Source organism: Opisthorchis viverrini, assembly GCF_000715545.1.
Source record: "Opisthorchis viverrini unplaced genomic scaffold opera_v5_8, whole genome shotgun sequence".
In the NCBI taxonomy this organism is placed as follows: domain Eukaryota; kingdom Metazoa; phylum Platyhelminthes; class Trematoda; order Opisthorchiida; family Opisthorchiidae; genus Opisthorchis; species Opisthorchis viverrini.
Genome location: NW_008751664.1, coordinates 3,686,184 through 3,706,082, shown reverse-complemented (window position 1 = coordinate 3,706,082; position 19,899 = coordinate 3,686,184). Strand labels below are relative to the sequence as shown.

General features: G+C 43.5%; 2 protein-coding genes across 2 annotated transcripts in view; one reads left to right on the top strand and one right to left on the bottom strand.

Annotated features, from left to right (window-relative positions):
• T265_00831 (hypothetical protein) overlaps positions 1–13,284 on the bottom strand; it is a gene marked incomplete at both ends in the record, with an annotated part of 83,376 nt that extends 70,092 nt beyond the window's left edge. The window contains 2 exons of the mRNA XM_009164703.1: positions 2,094–2,374; positions 13,025–13,284. The remainder of the gene's footprint in view (positions 1–2,093; positions 2,375–13,024) is intronic.
• T265_00830 (hypothetical protein) overlaps positions 1–18,493 on the top strand; it is a gene marked incomplete at both ends in the record, with an annotated part of 54,033 nt that extends 35,540 nt beyond the window's left edge. The window contains 3 exons of the mRNA XM_009164702.1: positions 12,033–12,126; positions 16,518–16,546; positions 18,317–18,493. Coding sequence (XP_009162966.1) covers positions 12,033–12,126; positions 16,518–16,546; positions 18,317–18,493 — 300 coding nt within the window. The remainder of the gene's footprint in view (positions 1–12,032; positions 12,127–16,517; positions 16,547–18,316) is intronic.
• Positions 18,494–19,899: the final 1,406 nt, after the last annotated feature.

Genomic DNA, 19,899 nt, shown 5'->3' with positions numbered 1-19,899 from the left:
AAAACGGATTTACGAGGAAACCTACTACTAAAGCCTCCATCAGTAATATCACTGTTACACAACTTCACTCTTTAAAGGTCGTTCGCACGTCACCGATTTTCATTTACCTCCGTCAGGTTGGCTCCGGCGGCGGGTCTGCTCGGCCGCTCTTCGGGTGTATCATGCCACTTACGAATCTGCGTCCCATTCACTACTTTCGATCCCCGGCGGTCGGTAACGATAAACGGACCTTGCCATCGACTGCCTAGTTTCCGCGATCCCAGTTCACTCCTTCCAGGATTCTGGTGATCCTCCCATTTGACCTTCGCGCTTATGGGGATTGACCGTTCCTTTCTACTCGCCGTTTTCTGTCAAGTCCTTTCCTGGACGGCGGTCAAGTTTCCTCGAGCTCTCTTCCTTTCTTCCTCTAGCTCTTCTGGAGACAAGTGTGTTGCCGGCCACAACCTGATTTCCTGATCAACCGGAAGGCGCGGATGTCGACCGTACATCAGCATGAACGGGGACTTGCCTGTGGTTGGCTGTATGGAAGTACGGTGAACTAGCAAGCTCAATTCCCAGCCACCTTCTTTGGCCGCCAGCCAATCCTTGATCGTTCGGTTATTACGTTCGGTTAGGCCATCTGTTTGCCGGTGGTATGGTGACGTCCTTAGCCGTCTGATACCCAGCTTCTGCAAGCAATTCTCATCCCGGGCCAGTAGGCCCTCTGCCGAAGTAAGCCGTACGTCTAGGTGCACCCCGTCTGTGCCATCTCGTGGCATTCGATGATAAGCTTCAGTCTCAAAACGCGAGGTATCGCGGGCGGTACAGCATCCGAACCGGTAACGCTCCAGGAAATTATGCCAGCTTCACCCAGCCTCATCCAATCAAAGTTACTCTGGAACATTTCAAATTCCCTCTCTCCCTCTCCGTTCTCAATGCTCCTTCTATCCAACAAGGCGGCTGCAACCTTTCGTGACACAAAATCCTGCCGTTGCAGTTGCCCCAACCTTCCCGGATCCAGTTCGACAATGAGGCTATTGGTCCAATCATGATCCTGGGGGCCTCATCTTCATCCTCTGGTCTTGACAGTCAATCAACCAAGTGGTTCTCCTTCCCTGGCACGTGCTGGATCGTGAAGTCGTTGCTTTGTCAAAGCAACTGTCACGTGGTCAGAAACACAGCATCCAAAGACATTGCTTCAAAACCTTTTGTACACACAGGACACTTGTGCGGCCATACCAACCTCTGTCCGTTCAACTTTATCACTAACCCCGTTTTATATAAAATCTGCATTCGCGACTGCTGTTGCCAACTTTTCATGAACCTATTTCAAGGACACACCACATATTGGGTGTTTACTGTTAGGTTTGAATAGGTGAACGGTGAGCAGAACGTGGTGAAACCTAAAGAGTTAAGTCCCTTAGTGTTCGTTCTCAATGGGATTATCCGTTGAGCATGTTAGCACCGTGATGCTTTGGCTAAAAGTTTCCGCTATTGAATGTAACACCACCTTGTCAAAGAGAATACACAGAGCCGGTGTGCGAACGCGAATTCAGGCGATTCTCTGAAGCTGAACGTAAAACGAATTCGTTTAATCTTAGTAGCCACCTCCATGAAAATGAAGTTCAATTAACAGTGACAGAACAACTATTGACAAGTAGCACGGTTCGCACCCTACTTAAACATGGGCTAAGTGAGGTGCTTACTCAAATTCGCATGAGCAAATTGTGCTAGTGTAGTCACTAGCTGACTGTTTTGACAGACGTGATAAACTTTGTAAATCAATCGTTGTGGGGCCCAGCAGTCATAATCCACCCAGTGATCCCTAGAAAAAGGTCCATTGCCCATCTGTTCCTCCATGTTCACACAGCAAGAAAAACGCTTTATACGACCAGTTTGTTTCCGACCTCACAACTTTTGTCCTTACAGAGTAATCCCCAGTTCTCTTATTACTGTACGGAAATTGGCGAAAATTCGCCAATTTGAAAGCAAAACAAACAGACTGAACTGAAATTGCCCAATTTGGAGTGGGATAGAAATCTAGACAGAACTGTGAGTAATCATACTGTTGGGTAAATGCATATCAACCTATAGTCGGTGTTCCAACGACTTACCAGAAAGTAATCACGGGATTACATCCATAATTTTCATCCACCTAAATGAATTGTATCCGAACCACAATATCCATGCTACGTTTTCTTTTCGCGTGTGTGAGTCGGGGCCTCGCTTACTCCGGTCGGCTGTCAGCATCCCGGTGCCTGTTTATATATCATCAGGGTATTCAACACATCGATTTTCCGCAATCGATGACTTGATAGAGAGTGTGGTGTGATGGTCCGCAAAGCGCGTTTTATCATGTTTCACGTGGTTCCTCTGAGTGACGGCATTATCATCACTGGGACAGAATTCATACACAACGAAGTTAAAATTATGTCAAAGTGATTCAGGTTATCAAAGCTGTGCATAACTGCTTGCAGGATTATTGTCAGCAAGTAAAAAATCACGGTTTACTTAGGGATTATCGTGATACTTGAAACAGAGGCATGTTTTTGGCTACCACCTGAAAGCATTCGCCCGACTGGAGCGTTTCATTTTCCGCCACCACACACACTAATAGATTTGACATAAGGATTTTCGGAGCAGTCGACAGAATACGCTGAGTTGCGGGCACAAGAATCCAGACATCCCAGTATACCGCATCAAGGAAACTACTCATACGGTTCCTAGGAGCTCTTCAATAGCCCACCAGAGATTCAACATTGACTTAACGCAGTCGACAGAATACGCTGAGTTGCGGGCATAATAATCCAGACATCCCAGTATACTGCATCAAGGAAACTACTCATGCGGTTCTTAGGAACTCTTCAATAGCCCACGAGAGATTCAACACTGACTTAACATTGACTTATCTTCAGAATGAGTGTGTTTTGTCAGTTGCATAGAATTTAGTGTTCAAAGATAACACAAGGCCAAAGTAACTACAAGGACTGCGCTTACATTATGAAATTTAAGGAAGGCGAGCTTTGTTTACAAAATGAAAAAGCAGTAAATCGATCTGTAGCTCTGCCACATTAGTTCAGTAGATATTTGGTCTTCCACAAGTACTGCGAAGCATTGAGAATACCTACTTGAATGTCCTTAAACGAGGTTATCTAACAAATTGGGTGGACTGACTCGAGAATCAAATCACTTCAACGTGGAACAGATCCCTCCCGGAGCCATGAACATCACTTATGTCTGGTGGCGATACTCATACGTATATCGATCAACTGCTACTGCTAGGTACTTTGTGTTTCGTTCATTTCAGTAGTTAATTTTCCTCGTTTAGTCGATTGGTGCTTGGCTATTATTCACTTGACAGGACTTAACTGCACTCAACTCCATTAGCGAATCAAGGCTTGCCTCGTCCGAGTCGCAATATGACACCAACATTTGCCTATTTGACCCGAAGAAGTCTCCAAATTAATAGGGCCGATGCTCCAGACTAGAAATCGGACGCGCACCGTTCAAAATATAGGTGTGTTCAGTCCTCACTTTCTCATTAACTTCTAATGTTTTGTGATTAGTGGCATCTCGTCACGTAAGTGTGTACGTATTTCAGTGTTGACGTGTGACTTGCCTCTTTAATCGATGACCAATAATTTTCTTGACTGCTCCAATCACTGCTACATTGGTAGAGAGTTCCAAACTTCCTCTCTGGTGACTGAGAGACACTACCACAAAAAATCAAGTCGACCATTTGGATAGTACTGATATGTGATTTGCGCCCAACTAGAAACTTGTCCAAGGGGTCCGTCAATCCGATAAACACCAACACGAAACAGTAATAGCTGAACACTCAGACAGTCGGTGGTAGTTTTTTCGGTCCAACCTCTGGCTCGGTTTGAAGGCCACAGCTTAAACGTAAAGAGTGGAATTAAGGCTGTCAATCAGATCTTACATAACGCGGTCTGGTTCAAAGCATATTCACCTTCTGGCTCGACGACAGCTAAGACAGAACCTGACTCACCAAGTGTCGTTACGCCTATGACACATGCCCAACCAAAGAAAACAGTAAAGCTAAGAAGACAAACTTTTCACCGAGGGTTTTTAGACATTCCAAATATTAGTTTGTTCTTATCGTAATAGAAGTAACTAGGTGACGTGATGACCTGTTTAAGATCCAAATGGAGTAGAGTAAACAGGTTTGTTGATTGTAAGATGAGAAGACAGATAGGAAAGAAATAGGAACAATGCCTGATGAAGTCATGGTATGTTCAGGAGCCGGTCTCATAGTCATAACTTCCTAAATATGCCGATTCGGGGTAGGAAGTTGTGTGACAGAAACTTCCTCGTCAGGAGATTTTTATGCTAGAAGCTGTGTAAATATTTCTATTTTAAATCAACATGAAGGCTTGTGGAAATGTGGTTTCTTTAGCGTTCCTTCTGGCAATTGCAGCTACGAAATGTGGAACAGGACTAAGAAGGTGTCGAAGATGTTACAGTGGGTTTGAAACAACAACAATGTCTGAATGATTTGTTTCTTGGAGACTGTGATTGGTGGGCCACGGTAGTTTCAAGGCCTTCAAATGCCTTTCTTGGTGACATCGAGGGGTCTGATTTAACCGTCTGAATATCCGGAAGTTTCACGACAAAATCCCAGTGAGATTAACTAAAGTCCACTGGCTCAGGCATCCTTCGTATGTACGAAGGGCTCAAAATATGTTGAGAAAACTGGTCGTTACAACCTAAATTTGATATGAGCGACTCACCATACCATAGCATCGCAAGCTGGATTGTGACCCACTCGAATAGGTAGTTGTACAGCCACTGTTTTCATAGAATCAATCCATAACACGCATTTCAGTAACAAGCGTGTTCATTAGATATTGCATTCCTGTCCACTACTTGATTATTATCATATATATAGGCCACTTTCCGTATTCCAGTTGGTGAACTCAAGTGATTATCTGTATACTGCAAGTTGAGTACAGTTTTCAATCACTAGCAACATCTATCACCAGAAAAATGAAGTCGCAATGGGCTTTCCACTCGCTTCAACGTCAGCAGATATCTTCGTGAGCAAACTTGAAAATATTTCTTGAAAATCGTTTGATGAACAACCACTTTTTAACCTCTATGCAGATATTTTTATCATTTACGAATCCAATCCGAAGATGACAAATCTCCTTGGACCTTTAACCTCCGCTGGCACTGTACTCAGCTTCACTGAAGACGAAAGAACCAATAACAATTTCTTGTTTCCGGGTGTTGCATTCAAAAGGAGCCAAGACGGGTTAATTGTGAGGGCTACATGCCAGAAATCCACAATCCACTCATCCGACTGAAGCCAGCCACCAAATCAATTCTGCGGAATCCTTAAGAGTTATTTATCGGGTGCCACTAAGTGTCTCTAAGACCATACGCCAAAAACTTTGGAAACAGCTGAGACAATCAATATACGGTTACTTTACCCCTCCCTTTGTCACCGATGAAGGCACATGAAGGCCTTTAGACTCTATTGACTCACCAACCGCACTTCCCAAATAAACTAATCAGACAGGACCCTTGTTTTGAACCTATTTTAAGGCTTTCAGAACCTCTGTAATCCTGTTCCATATTTTCTGGCTTTACTAATCAGAAGAGGTGCCATCAGGCGCACTTTTTTTTACTTCACATCGCACATACATGTAACTAGCGTCCGATTACCAAGACTTAGAAGATCTCAGCTGAGGAGTTCGGTGTGTTGCGTCAACCCACACTGTACAATGACACTAGTGCAGTAACATCCACCAGCACGAGTAAACTTCGTCGACCTGGCAGAAGTGACACAAGGATGCTAAACCACCTCCAGGTATGTGGCAATTCCTGAATCAATTGAGGAGTGCGAGGCAGATATCAAACCTCCAAAGGGGAACATCTCTTTCGAATAAGATAGGTTAGAACGCCACATTTTAGTTGATTTTAATTCGTAATCAGCATGTATAACAACAGAGGGATAATAGCTAATGAATGCACCAAATGGGATACCGCATAAAGCGCACCTTAATGGAGAAACTTGAGTACTTTACGGTTGTTAACAGTACTCGCTGAATGAGATACGATCAGTTTTCTCAAAGAAACAGTACTCACAGTTTACTAACATCCCTTCGACAGCTCATAACCAGTTTTGCCCTTCTTGTAGCTCGTCAGGTAATCACAGCCCCTTAATTTCCGCAAACTTTATGTGATACTTGAGCCTACACTGTAAAAAATTTGACAAACAAACTCACTAGCAAATTGATTGGTTTTAACTGGAGAGTCAACTGCGCTTCTCGTTTATGATATTCTCAAACTGGAATTGCTGCCCCTTCATTGGATTTATCTAAGTCTCCGTTAGCACCAACTAAGTTTATAAATCGGTGAGTTTGTCGAACTGTAATCAACGTGCGGCCACCCGTTCTAAAATACTTGTTTAAACATGGAGTGTATTCTGGAGGTTGAGACAGGCAACTCAGCATCTTGGAAGTATGTGGATTCCAGTAAAATGTTCGCTAAATTTTTAAAGGCTGCACGCAGAAATAATTTCACAAAGACGATGTTGTTTAGATTCAGGTACTTAAATAATGGTTAGCTGGCTCGAGTAACCAGAGCACAGTCTTCCTAAGTAGGACGAGGAACGAAGGTGGAACTATGAAACTAGAGTGAAAGAATGGAAGAGCCTAGGAACTTCGGTCAACGCGAAACAAGTGAAATTTTCAAACTCGAAACGTAAGGCGAAATACGTCTGAGTTCACTAGAGAATAATGCAAGCATTTCTAGACCAGGGAATGAGGCTGTATTGAATCATGCAGATATTCAAAGTAATAAGTTTTGGGAATGAAGTAATCGTTAGCAATTGCACGTGTGCCTAAAAAAGTGGGCTTTAAGAGACTTCTCGGCACTCTAGCGCACTTTATTCGAAATGCTGTGAAGGAGACCAGCTCATCCCAGCAAACAAGCTAGAGAGCCGCCTAAAATCTAGATTATGGTAGCCCATAAGATCCTCGTTGATATACTCACACCTCATCTAAGAGAAAAGATGTCTGATATGATTTTTAAAAAACAAGTAAGTGGAGAGGACAGTCATCTGGTCAACACCAGCATTAGTAAGATGCTGGTAAAAAATATGTCCTTCATAAGAGTTATATAGCACACATCTCGTGTAGGCATCATGATCGGCGGCATTGTTTGCAGATTTTTAATGAATGACTTCCATAAAAGATTGTGCGATAAAGTCAGGGAAGAATAGTCTGACCATTGTACACTGCTGTCCGGCTTCGGAGCAGGAGAATCAACAGCAACCTAAAAACCGGAAACATGGAGCGCCATTGTCTGTAGGCAAACCGGTAACTATCGCTGAGCTCCAGTACCATTTGCGTCCTTTTCAAAAGTCTCGCTTCCTCGGAACTAAACAGGTGGAATATGAGGGGTGTCTTTTAAGAATAAGGCTATTCACTAAAGTTGTCCCTCGTTGAAAGGGTCACTGTACCAGTATTTTTGATACCAGTTTGCAAGCACTTTCTGCTATACGGGCGCATACTTCAAAGTGTTCGGGTTTACGGGCGCATTACTTCACCGGAAGTAAAATCAGTAATATAAACTCTAAGGGAATTCTCCCTCCTCAGCATACAACACAACATACAATCTGAGGTAAGGCAAACTGCAAATGAATCATGCTAACATAGAAACTTTTGTCTTGCTTACTCAGTTATTTCGAATGAACCAGCAATTACTGACCACCAAATAAAGTTTTCCAATATAAAATACCCAACGCCTCTGTGACATTTAATTTCTGTGTTGTATCGTGGGTGGCCGTCTATTGGTTACGCGTGCACTAATCCTGCCAGACTACGCGATAAGAAGGCAGGAGAATCGGGACACGCCTGTATTGTCAGGACAAATCATACAGAGCGTCTGCGTAATATGTAGGATGACTAAGTGGCCAAATATGGTCGTTCACTTGTCTGTTCTGTACAGCCAATGGCGGTGTTCCGGTCATGAACTATTTCAGCCCCACTTCATTGGTCTTATATTGCTCCGCCAATGCACCTACTTTTCGAACGTGTCGTCCTTGGTGACGCGTCACTCTCTGCACATGTACTTTTTCCATGTCTGGGCGCGTCCAGACATTCTGTATCTAGGTTATCCGACACATATCTCGGACTTATCCAGCCTCCACTTATCTGCGCATCTGTGAATAACGTAGTGAGAACTGAGACCATGTCGGATTTGCACTTGGTACGGGCACAGACCAAAATAACAAAAAAGGGGGAATCGCGTTGTACAATATAAAGGTAGGAGAAAGGAATCAACAATTATCCCCTTTAAGTATCGTTTTGTTCAGGAAATTGTCCTGAGTGGTGTTTGTTGTATCATGGATAGCCGTCTATTAGTTACGCCTGCACTGAGCCTGCCAGACTACGCGATAAGAAGACAGAGAACTCGGTACACGGCTTTATTGTCGGGACAACACATACAGAGCTTTTGATTAAATATACAGGATGACTACAGGGCCAAATATGGTCGTTCACTTGTTCGTTCTGTACAGCCAATGGCGGTGTTCCGGTCATGAACTATTTCAGCCCCACTTCATTGGTCTTATATTGCTCCGCCAATGCACCTACTTTTCGAACGTGTCGTCCTTGGTGACGCGTCACTCTCTGCACATGTACTTTTTCCATGTCTGGGCGCGTCCAGACATTCTGTATCTAGGCTATCCGACACATATCTCGGACTTATCCAGCCTCCACTTATCTGCGCATCTGTGAATAACGTAGTGAGAACTGAGACCATGTCGGATTTGCACTTGGTACGTTCTGGCCTGAGAGCCTATGCGAGTACACCCTGTTCTTGCATGTCATAACATCACCAGCTGTTATCGATACTGACAACCTTAATTTGTTCGAGTAGCCAGACGGTTTATTTCTTCAATCTGAATAAGAAAAAAACATCTTTTGGTGATGGTGCTCCTGAAATTTCAAAGCAAACGTGGCTTATGTGTCATTCTTTTTCTTTGTTCAAATACTTTGAATTGCCCCTATTTTGAATCCCCGCCCCACTTTTATACTTAGTCATCTTCATCACCAGAGATAGAAATATCAACGTTTACAATAATGTCTCACCACCGTACACACTCCCCACAAAGTTGCTGAAATCTCTTTAACTATTCAACACCTCATGATTATGTTACCTGTATAAAATGTATCGTGCTATCTCAAATACCATTCCATTTGAAAAATGAGGCTGCCTATTGTAAGACACTCAGCTGAAGAACAGAAAAATTCAGCTGGAATTAAGCGAGGCTCTCGCGAAAACCAAACTTACAAGCAAATGAGCGTATTTTTCGAATAAACCCAACTACATTCAAAGTTTCCTAATCAAAGAAAGAGAAGTGAGTGAGTGAGCGGGGAGACCACTCGCAAGCATTCTAGCGTGCCCACACCTCCAAGTGCTCAGTCAGACAATCTGGAAAGCAACAGACAGCACGAATGGCACTGACGGCGAATAGCTGCCACTGCCTGCAATGTCTGCAGCTGACCTTAGGAGGGTTACGGCGACTCCATCCTGGAAGGTGGGCTGCATCAACAGCACCTAAGCTCTTAGTAGTCCCCCACGACCTCTTCTGCCCCACCCTCCTTCCATTCTGAAGGAGGAACAGGGAACAAGACTCGTCCTGATAGAGGACTGCTCAGCATTCATGGCACATGACCGAGCAACTGAACTGATGGTACTAGATGTTATCACGGTTTAAACACTTGCTCCGAAAACAAATACCGGTTTTCTAATAACCTCGTTCCATATCCTTTGGCACCGTTAACAGGAGCAACGTTTATGAGCTTTAACCGAACTTAGTGCTATACTAGATAAAAACAAACTGGCCATGCGTTTCAGTTGTGTTACAGGTGTGCTGTGGAAACGGGAGAGCTCAGTCCTGGCATTATTTTGTGCGTGACTTGCTTGGCATTTTCCAACGCCTTTCAAAGAACAGTAATGATAAAGCAACAGGTTTACAACGTTCAAGGATTCTTTTCTCTGAAAAAGTGTGCACGGGCTTTCAAAGTGCTCCCAAAAAGAGACCTCACATGGGAAGCTGTACTTTCTTCCCAGATTTTACTACGATAAGGAGAACACTTACAATAGACAAATTCATACAACCTCGATCCAGCCCATTACTACAAGTCTAAGACTCGATTCCATTAGAACAACCAATGTTGTCGCAGCTATTTGGTCCGCCTTGGCTTGAGTTTAATCACATTATTTGGTTTTTGGATTGACTGTGATGATCGTAAACACTTTGAACAGTGTTCTGAAACGCTATCAAACTCTAAATGAGCCAGCTCAAGCACTAGGTCATTTGTTCCTGTCTCGTTGTTTAGACACAATTACATAACGTCGAAGGAATACACAGAGCTCCAAGTGGTGTCCGATTATAGGAAGAACCGCTATTTGGTGAACTGACTGTAAATATCGCATGAAACGTTTCGCCACTGACCCTTCTGTAGTTGGTCGCAAGCAAAGCCATCGTTTAAGAAGAATGTTGGTGTGTAAGCACCGCGCGAACGGTCGCTTTTTGAAACGAATCTTTTACGGTAAACTGAAGTACATCCGTTCTGTGGCCTGTCAAACAGGCATCATCATCAGTGATTTTTATCAGCAGATAAACTCAATACGTGTCAATTAATTGTGCCAGCTAATTGGAACTCACATTCCATGATTAGGTAGTTTAGGAACTGGAACCTAAGCATCATCCATGAAATTTTGAGTTAGCCCTCATCCTGTTTTGATGTCCTGATATTTTCGGTAGAGTCAGACCATCAGAGACAAGTGGAGGGGGCACAATTGACTAATGCCACGCAAGAACGGCCAAACCGTACTTTTTAAGTCCTATTCTGATTGGCCCTATGAGCCGAAAACAAATTCTTGCTGTTTTACAGGTACGTTCATCCCCATGATGTGTGTCACTCATCTCCGGTGTATGAATGGACCCAAAGCAGACCCTAGAATTTTGTTTTGCGGTTAACTGTCAACGCCCATAATCCCTATAGTCATTCTGAACTGTCGGCTATCCTCCAGCCCATTATGATACACTGCTGACTCGTGTAGTTCTTGTTACTGTTACATTCGCTTCGAAAGGCTCAAAAGTTTTGTCATGTGTACTAGTACGTTATTTACCAATGGTATGCACGTCGCCGCACTTTTCGGCGGAATCTGAACACGTCCATGATACTTTTGATCGTGTGACCATTTTCCTGAGGGTACTATGTGATCCATTTAGCCAGACAGATTGCAATTTCGAATTATGGGCCTTACGTAATCCCAAAACAAACCTACCATACGCCTCAGTCGACCACTCCGAATCCACGTTATTGTGTTTCCAACTGTTTACTACTACTTCAAGTTACTTTACAGCTTGATACCAACAGAATGCAGTGTAAATCAAAGCCAAGCGATCAACGCTACCAAATATGAAAGTTTTATTATCTAACCCCTCGTGCAAGTGTCTGGAATGCATCTGAGAGCAAGCCAATGGGCAACAAATACACTAACTTTGTAGTTGTCATTAGGGGAACGTCGACGGCTTCGCATTTTTTTAGTGGACTAATGCCTGTTGGAGGCAGTCTTAAACCAACACCCTCGGGCCCGTCATGTTCTATCAACCCACTCAAGTAATAGCGTTATTTATTATAACCAGATAGATATATCAGTTCGTACTAGTGCTTTCAGTGCTTGCTCGGAAAGCAGACAAGTAAATCATACTCCACACAGGCTGACGGGGGGTCCTCAACCAGGAGGTACAAAGCGAAATTGCACCAAGGCTACAAATCTAGAAGTTTACTTTTTCTAGCATAAAAGGCTCGGAGGAGGAATCAGTGAGCTTGACTTATGATGTAAACGACCAGTCATTGGGTCAAACCCCGTAAGAATTTGTATATCGATGGTAAAGAGATTGGGTGAATTTTCTGACCAGTCATGTAAATAAATACAGAAAGCGGAGTTATAAAAGACTCTTGTCCTCAGTTTGGCACGTTATTTGAGTATGTACGTTTTTCCAGTGTCAGTTACTGGACAATCACCAGACAGCTCAAAAGGAGGGTAATTCCTCTGGGTGTATGAAACTTTCTCCGGAAGTTGTCACTCTTGGAGCCAGTGAGTACGTGAACGCATGATGTGGTCTCCGTTATTGCAGGATAAGTGGCACTGCGTCCTGTCTAACTGAAAGCTAATCACACTGCCGACCAGCCACTCTTGGCAGTTGAGTGTTCAAACACTGGTCTGGCAGTCACGTGTTCGAAATTATCTGCGGTTCGTGAGGTGCGCACTGCTCGTGATTCCCAACAAGGATGAAACCGAAATTTTCTGGCAGTTTTTGAAGTTCGTTTGCCAACTTACACGCAAAATAAAACAACTATCTGCTGAGAGCTGCTAGGTGAGTACCGTTTACTTCTTGACGATGGGCTGATGCAACAAAAGCCAAGTAACAGAGAAACAGTTCTGAAATTATCGACAATGGCATGCATGGTTTACCAGCGTGTGGTGAATGAGCCTACTTCCGCATGATTTACAAGACAATAAAAGGCTGGTCACGATGTCGTATCATGTTGGTTATCGGGTAACCCACGGCTAAGCCGACTGACTCTCTTAACTTCCTATAAAGAGACGTTGATAAGAGCACGGCAACACAAATGGTGTGCGCAAAATCCATTGATTCAAGCTGCTCTGCAAAGTAGCCTAACCCAACCCTGTCTTTAACGCGCTGTTATCGTGTGCGTCACCCATAAATACTGAAAGGAAGTCATTTGATAGGTTAGCGTTTCACAACGTATCTCATGGTGGAATGCTGCATAGTTGTTCGTTTGACGTCAATTACTGGTCATCTTTTGTATTCTTGATTGACGGATCAGCATTAATCATCAAAAAAGGTCTATATGTTGAATCTCCTTGCATACAACGGTCATAAAGTCGACAACTGTGATACACCTTATTTGAGCATGAGTTGCGTTAGTCAGTAGCAAGCACTAGAGCCAAGCCTATCAAAATCGCTTACCGTTCTCCGGTATACGTGTGATTGTCCTTCATGTCAATGGAATTGTGCACAGCATGGCACGTTTTGTGAAGCAAGTTCATTGAAAGGCACTGCACGATACATTTGCTTGATCCAGAAATCAACCAATTCAACTGAGTTGAAACTCATTTTCCAGCAGGTTTTCCGAAGTCCTTGTGATTCTTGTGGGGATTAGATTAACACATCTCTTTAGGATATCACTCTACCCTCAAATCGGACGAATCGAACAGACACACATGGACGGTTGACCAAGTCTATCAAACCGTGCGCCATTTGCCGCAACCAATCAAATTCCACACCAATCCGGTTGCACACGCAAGGTTAATTTTACCGGCTGGCGCCGTTGGTCGGTACGTAGATTGTAGTGCGTGGACGTATTGTTTATACCCCCCCCCCACACACACACACAAAACACGAAACGTTTCTGGAATTTAGGATCACGGCCATTCTTTAAAGTCTGCATTAACGCTAGCACGCCTTATTCATTGGTACATGATCAGGTGGTTGTTGGTCTGCTCATCGAGCTTGGTAGAGTTGCAGACCCTTCATCACCATTCGTGGATCAGAACGACAGCCACCTGATCAGTTGCCAATGAATGTACCCTGGCTATCAGTTTTTCAATAGATTACCGCAGAGTCGGCCTTCTATTGAATACAGAATTCAGTCACCTAAATCAGTTCACCTTATTCACTACCAATCCTAAACATGATGGCTTCTGAAATGCATTGGCATCAAATGACTGGTTGACTTGTGTAGACTCGTGTAGAGTTAAACACCCAGTTACAAACTGAGGTGGTTTTGGCTTAAGACTTGAGACCTAAGACTTAAATGAAACCCTCGATTACGTGCAGCGCTAAGGCTTCAGTAAAAAGTGACATTATATCAACCTTATGAGTAGTGTGCTAAACTGGAAACTCAATGAATAGTTCGTTCGCTGGTTATTTTCAGGTGATAGCAAAAAGGTTCCATTTTTCTTGAGTATTCCTAAAGCATTTTCAGTGAAAAAGGTAAGCTGCTCAACCATGAATTCCAGCAAAACATGTAAAACACAAGACACCGTCAGTGATTACGAAATCTAGAGTGCTGAATTCACTGGCAGTTAGATGAGTTTCAAAATTCAAAGGAATAATGTCCACATATAAAGTTTAGGTTTGCGTAGCCTGGAGTAGCAGGCAGTACGGTTCACGTAAGGTTCCGATAGACATGGCAGTACGACCAGACTAGCTTGGCTGCGTTGCAGAGAGATTCTCCGTGTATTTCATTCCCTAAAGCAACTGTTAATTAACTTCATGAAAGCACTATTTCCAAAGTAATACTAAGTAATTAGTGTCAGAGTCCGGCAACGTGACGAATTGGAGGGGGGGAATATTGACAAACTGCTATTTGCTTATCAGCTTTGTCTAAAATCTCTGTATGGAAGGTGTTGACTACGTTTACTCCCTTTTCCTAGCGAAAACCAGAAATTATAAACACCACCATCATAGTGCTAGAGCGTTGTTCCAACGTTTACGTGTCACACATTCAACCGACGGAGAAATAACATAGTCAATTAAGTTAGTGGTGATAATGGTCACAGCTGGGGAAGTACATAACAGAAAAAAGTCTGCCGTAGAAGACCATGAGAGTTCCGTCTAATTGGTTGAATTCCACGATGATATTTACTACCCTGGAAGATGCCAAGAAGACTGGTAGTCGTCCCAACTGCAGTTATGATGATGACCGTTTAGGCTACCGTAACATTTCCCACGAATGTCTACTGGCTAATAAAACAGTAGGTAATTATTGGGTTTCGGACCGAGGCAGACTTGTGTTGTGTATTTTCGTGACCGGAACTTATTTTGTCGGTAAAAAAACATCACATGCGCCGAAAGGGTTGGCGTTCTCCGGTGCTCAAATAATCTTAACAGGACACTGGAGTTCAAAATATCTATCAGCCATATATAAGACAGACGTAGACACAAAGAGCAAGAAACACTGGTATATTTGTGTATCTATGGCAGTTAAGCACCGGTGTTTACTATTGCTGTTGTCCATTGTGACAACAATGCTAATGACAAAAGGATAGGATATCGGACTGAAAAAACCTACCCCCGAAAAAAGTACGATTTCTTGATTTCGGAATGTCACCGTTGCAAACTTAGCTCTTTTCAAACTGGTTCTCCTCCTGATACCCAACAACCTGTCAGCAGGGTTCAGAGCACCTCCGGGCTTGATTTTACTGACGCTGTAATGCTATGGCACTATTACCGCAACTACTTGAAAGTGGTGAGTAGTCAGAGAAAAACGCCCAAAGTTCACGGGTTCTAGTACAGGATGATGAAGTGTCAGTGGTTTCCCTCGTATGAGAATGACTACCTAAAGTCTAGTCTAACAAGTCTAGATTTTTTACCCTTTGTTTATAGTGTGGGGAACTTCAGGAACTGCCACTGGCGATTCCGTCCTTTAAGCGAAGGTAGACAATTCTGAAATGCAACAAAGCACAGTACTATTGTTTCGTTCACATCGGTGATCATCACGAGTCTTCAGATAGATTGAACCCCAAAAATTTCCAGTCAGTAGTTTGAAATCAAGTCGTTACGGCACGGGTCGCTGGTCGGTAGTGTTTCTAGTTCGCGGTTTGAATCACGGATTCCAAATCATGTCTGAATTATCATTCTTACTGACCTACTTAGAGCTTGTTGCCTATTTTCCCGAAAAATGGCTGTATTGTGAGGTTGAACGTTGGCAGTCCCACGTTGAACATGCCAATATCACGCTTCATACACCCAAATCGACAGACAAGGAACAAAGGGGACACCTTCGAATAATTGCGACTTTAGTACTGTTTATCACTTTTGCTTAATATTCGGTCACTCACGTCTGCCTTCAGTTTGCGAAATGGCGTGAACTGAATTGATCTCGTTCGAAGTTTTATCCACAGGTCCACAAAAACTGACATCATTTCTTCAGCTTCTTCATGTCCGCGGCAAAGATGTCTTGAAGACAAATCCGGCTGTCTATCAACCTCCTAACCTCCCATGAAATAATCCGGGTCCACGTTTGGATATATTGTTCTGTTTCTGTCGTTTCATCCGCTTCAATAAATTCCTTGTGTCAAAGTGCTTCAAGAGGCTCGATCATGGGCGCAGGTAATAATAATGTGTAGTGATTGACATAACTATTGATGAAATAACGCGTTCTAGCTCACATGATCTGTTTGACGTAATAAACCGTAGTAAGACGACTGAAGACAGACATCAGTGCAGTGATCGTAGAGCGAATGGATGTTCGACTAAGTCCATTGGCAAGTGGACTCTTGAAGCGAATAAGCGAACGAGAGACGGATGTGTTGGTGAAAATGTGATGCAAAGCACTGGGACATCAAGCACTGAGAAACAGAACAGTATGTTGCCATCATCGTTCAAAATGCACACATGGGTATAAAACCGAAAAAAATACCTGTCAGAATACAATTTGCTTTCCCTCTACCTTTAGATCCTCACAAGGTTTTCTTGCAACCACTGGTAAGTTTCAAACCCAGACTGCACAGCCAACGGCTGTTCTTTAGTGTAAAAGCTTCCCTTGCAACGGACATTCTTAAGGGGACTAATAGAGAGTTGTGTATTCCCATTAACCAAAACCGCAAAATCGGTTATACCAAACACAGTTGGTTTTCCGTCTGCGCCGAAATGGAAATGATCTGGAAAGCGAATGACAAGACCTGGTAAGGCAAATTTAGAATCGTTTTCCTGAGCGAAATTATGTTGTCCCTTTTGCAAACTGACACAGAGAAAATACTTCCTTAAACTGATAATCTCGTCAATAGAAGCAACCCGAGAAACATGCGTTTTATTTACACAAAATGAATCAGTTTAATCCATCATTCCTACTTTCAGTCACTACATTTTAATCAGCGGCTTGGAAAGGCTGATATAGTTGCGTAGAGGAATTGCTGTTAGTGAACTCATATCCTTCCATACTCGTTCAGAACCAACAGGAAAAGAGGACACAATAATTTTGTTGCACGAGAACTTGTGATTTTCGATTACATCTGGATCCAGTTGTCATATTCGACCCTTTCCCACTTTCACCTTTCTTTCTACAATCGGCGTAAGTTGCGAAGATTCCGCAATGTGTCCGTTTTTCTGCTGGTGATGAAGGTAGGTCCCAAATTTACCCGCTAACCAGAAGAATCGGCTTTGTAATTGAGGAAACCACACTTTTGACTGCCCCCTGAATTAACGATGACCACTCTACTAATTCTGACTACTCGTGGCTGTAACCTTTTTATGTAGCAATTTTTGCTTGTCAGCCGCTCGTTCGCCTCCTGGCGATTAGCATCGTTTTTTAACCAACACTCTCCGTCTTCATGTGCAGTTTGGTAGCCAGGTTGCTTTCGATTACTTGCCTTGTGGTAGGGATCGATTTCATCTAGTCTCGTCCGATTATGATGTACCACAAACAACTGCCTCCTGTTTCGTGAGCTGCGCACTGCTGACAATTCCCAATATGGATTAAATGGCTGTACAGTGCTCTTCGGCTTTTAGCATAGATCGTTTTCACCTACATAACGAACTCTCACCATAAAATTACCGTATCTTCTCACATTAACATCAACTATGCCCTGCTTTGACTGGTCCGTTAGCCCACGCCATGAGGCATTAAACTGAATTTTGTCCTTACGAAAGAGCACACAGTGGGCATCTCCAATTTGGAGATCGCAGTTTGCACCTTGGATATTCAATATCCAAGGTAAGTACATTCCACCACAAATCTATCAGAGCATGCCCTGTATACGCAAGCAATTGTACACGAACACTACTTTGATGATGTTCGTCCGAGTCAGCTAGTGCAACAGACGCCTGAAACCTGTCCAACAAATGTTGACTGATATTTGATAAATCGAGTAAGTAATGGCCGTAATGCTAAATGGCTGGATGGTCCTAGCTCTGTTCACATTCGCCTTTGTAAACATATAATTCCTCGCTCTCTAAGGACTCAAGCGGGTGCTCAAACATGAAATAGCTTTGATGGGAATTCGGAGACTACGCCAGCCCAATTAGCCCCAAAAGGGCAGAGTGGTGGGCAACCAAAGCATTTTCAACACTCTTAGTAGAGGTATAGTATAAAGAACTACATCGATATGCCATTTATCAACCCAAGAGAAACATAGGGCAACCATGATGCAGCACACCTGGTTGGAAAACGTCATGAGTCTTCAGTGTACCTCATCTTAATTCGCAAATGTTTAACTCTCATGTGCTCACATTTATTTTTTAATGCACATGTTATAGCGGCGGTTCAGTGAAGCTGAGTACGCTCCGTCACGTGAACACATTCTCTCGTTGAGTTCACCACATAAGGAAATCTATAGCACGCCAAAACTCCAGATGCATCAGCTGTGGGACTACACCGCACAATTTTTATGCTTCATGGTTGTAACAGTGTCTAGAACGATGCAATGCGGCTAAAAAAGGATCCCGCTTTTTTAAATTGATACATGCATAGCTGCCAAAAGGTGAGGCGCAGACAAAGGAATACGTGATACTTGAAAGGACGAAACAGCAAATGTTCGCGTTGCAGGTATTAAAAACAATACATACGGAAGAGCAATCGAATCAAAAGTTATCCTGGCGCGATTACCTGCCACAGAAACTACAGTGATCCAAATACGATAAAGCAGTTGACTTAGGGAGTCTTGGTAATTCCGGTCCATCAAATGGGTCAGACGATTGTTTTGGTTCACACCGACCCGCCTGACTTATAGCATTCGGCCTACAATGAGGCACTCAGTGTGCTTAAATCATAAATCCACAAAAGAGGTCCAGCTTTGTGACTGACTGGACGGCTAAAATATTTTCCAGGAACAGTGGATGCGATGTACCACCGACACGAGCAGGTTAACAGGTGTTGACTGCTGCTTCCCTTGTAGCGAGGAGCAGATCCACTAAAGTATTGAACCACACACCCCACCGTACCATTTGGCCCGCTTCAAGTCATGAATGATCCCCGCAGAATAACCAAACAATATCGGACAGTTACAATCCGACTGCGCCGAAGTGGATGGAGAAGCACTTATGGCAGAGCGTCTCCGTAAACCGCTTGTCCGTACCATCAGATAGCTGCCACAACCACTCAAACTAACATCTCAAGTTTACTGCGTTCGCGCAGTAAACCATCACCGAAATGATGGTGAAGTGCTGTCAGGCTTTTTCGTGGTCCAATCTTTCAGATTGCCGCGTCAGGTCTTCTTGAATAAACCATAGTGCCGTTAAAGCACAAGAGACAATAGTGACGTTGACAACAGTGATACTGTGTTCGTTATCTCTGAGACTCCCTGTTAGCCCAACACAATTGTTCGCACGCTGATTAGCCTATTCACGACTACCAAGAAAACGGGAAATCCGTTGAATTCAAGCAGCGGTGAAACAATTCGATTTCCGCCCGTAGCCTGTTGGCCTACTAAAGGCGCTCGATCGATGTGTGGTGGTACACGGATAATACGGCGACGGAATAATTGACTGAAGTCACGCTATCTGCATATCAACTGCCGATCGATACCAAATGTGTGCAGTCGGTGCACCCACCCGCACACACCGTGACTAGCTTACAAGCGGTAAGATGTGACAACAATCAGCTGACTTGGCTCCTCGAAAAACGCGAGTTATGCGAAATCAGCTTACAGGTGACTCATTAAAATCCACCGGAAAGGGATACAATGCACTCAATTACCTGCGATTATCACCGCAGTCTGGAAACACATTAATGGGCATCTGGGTCCACAAACTGTAAAACAAATGTCGGTCATGTACTAGGGCTGAAGGCTCACATCCAATCAACCAAAATCTTTTCTCGGACCTCTTGTCGGAATGAAAGT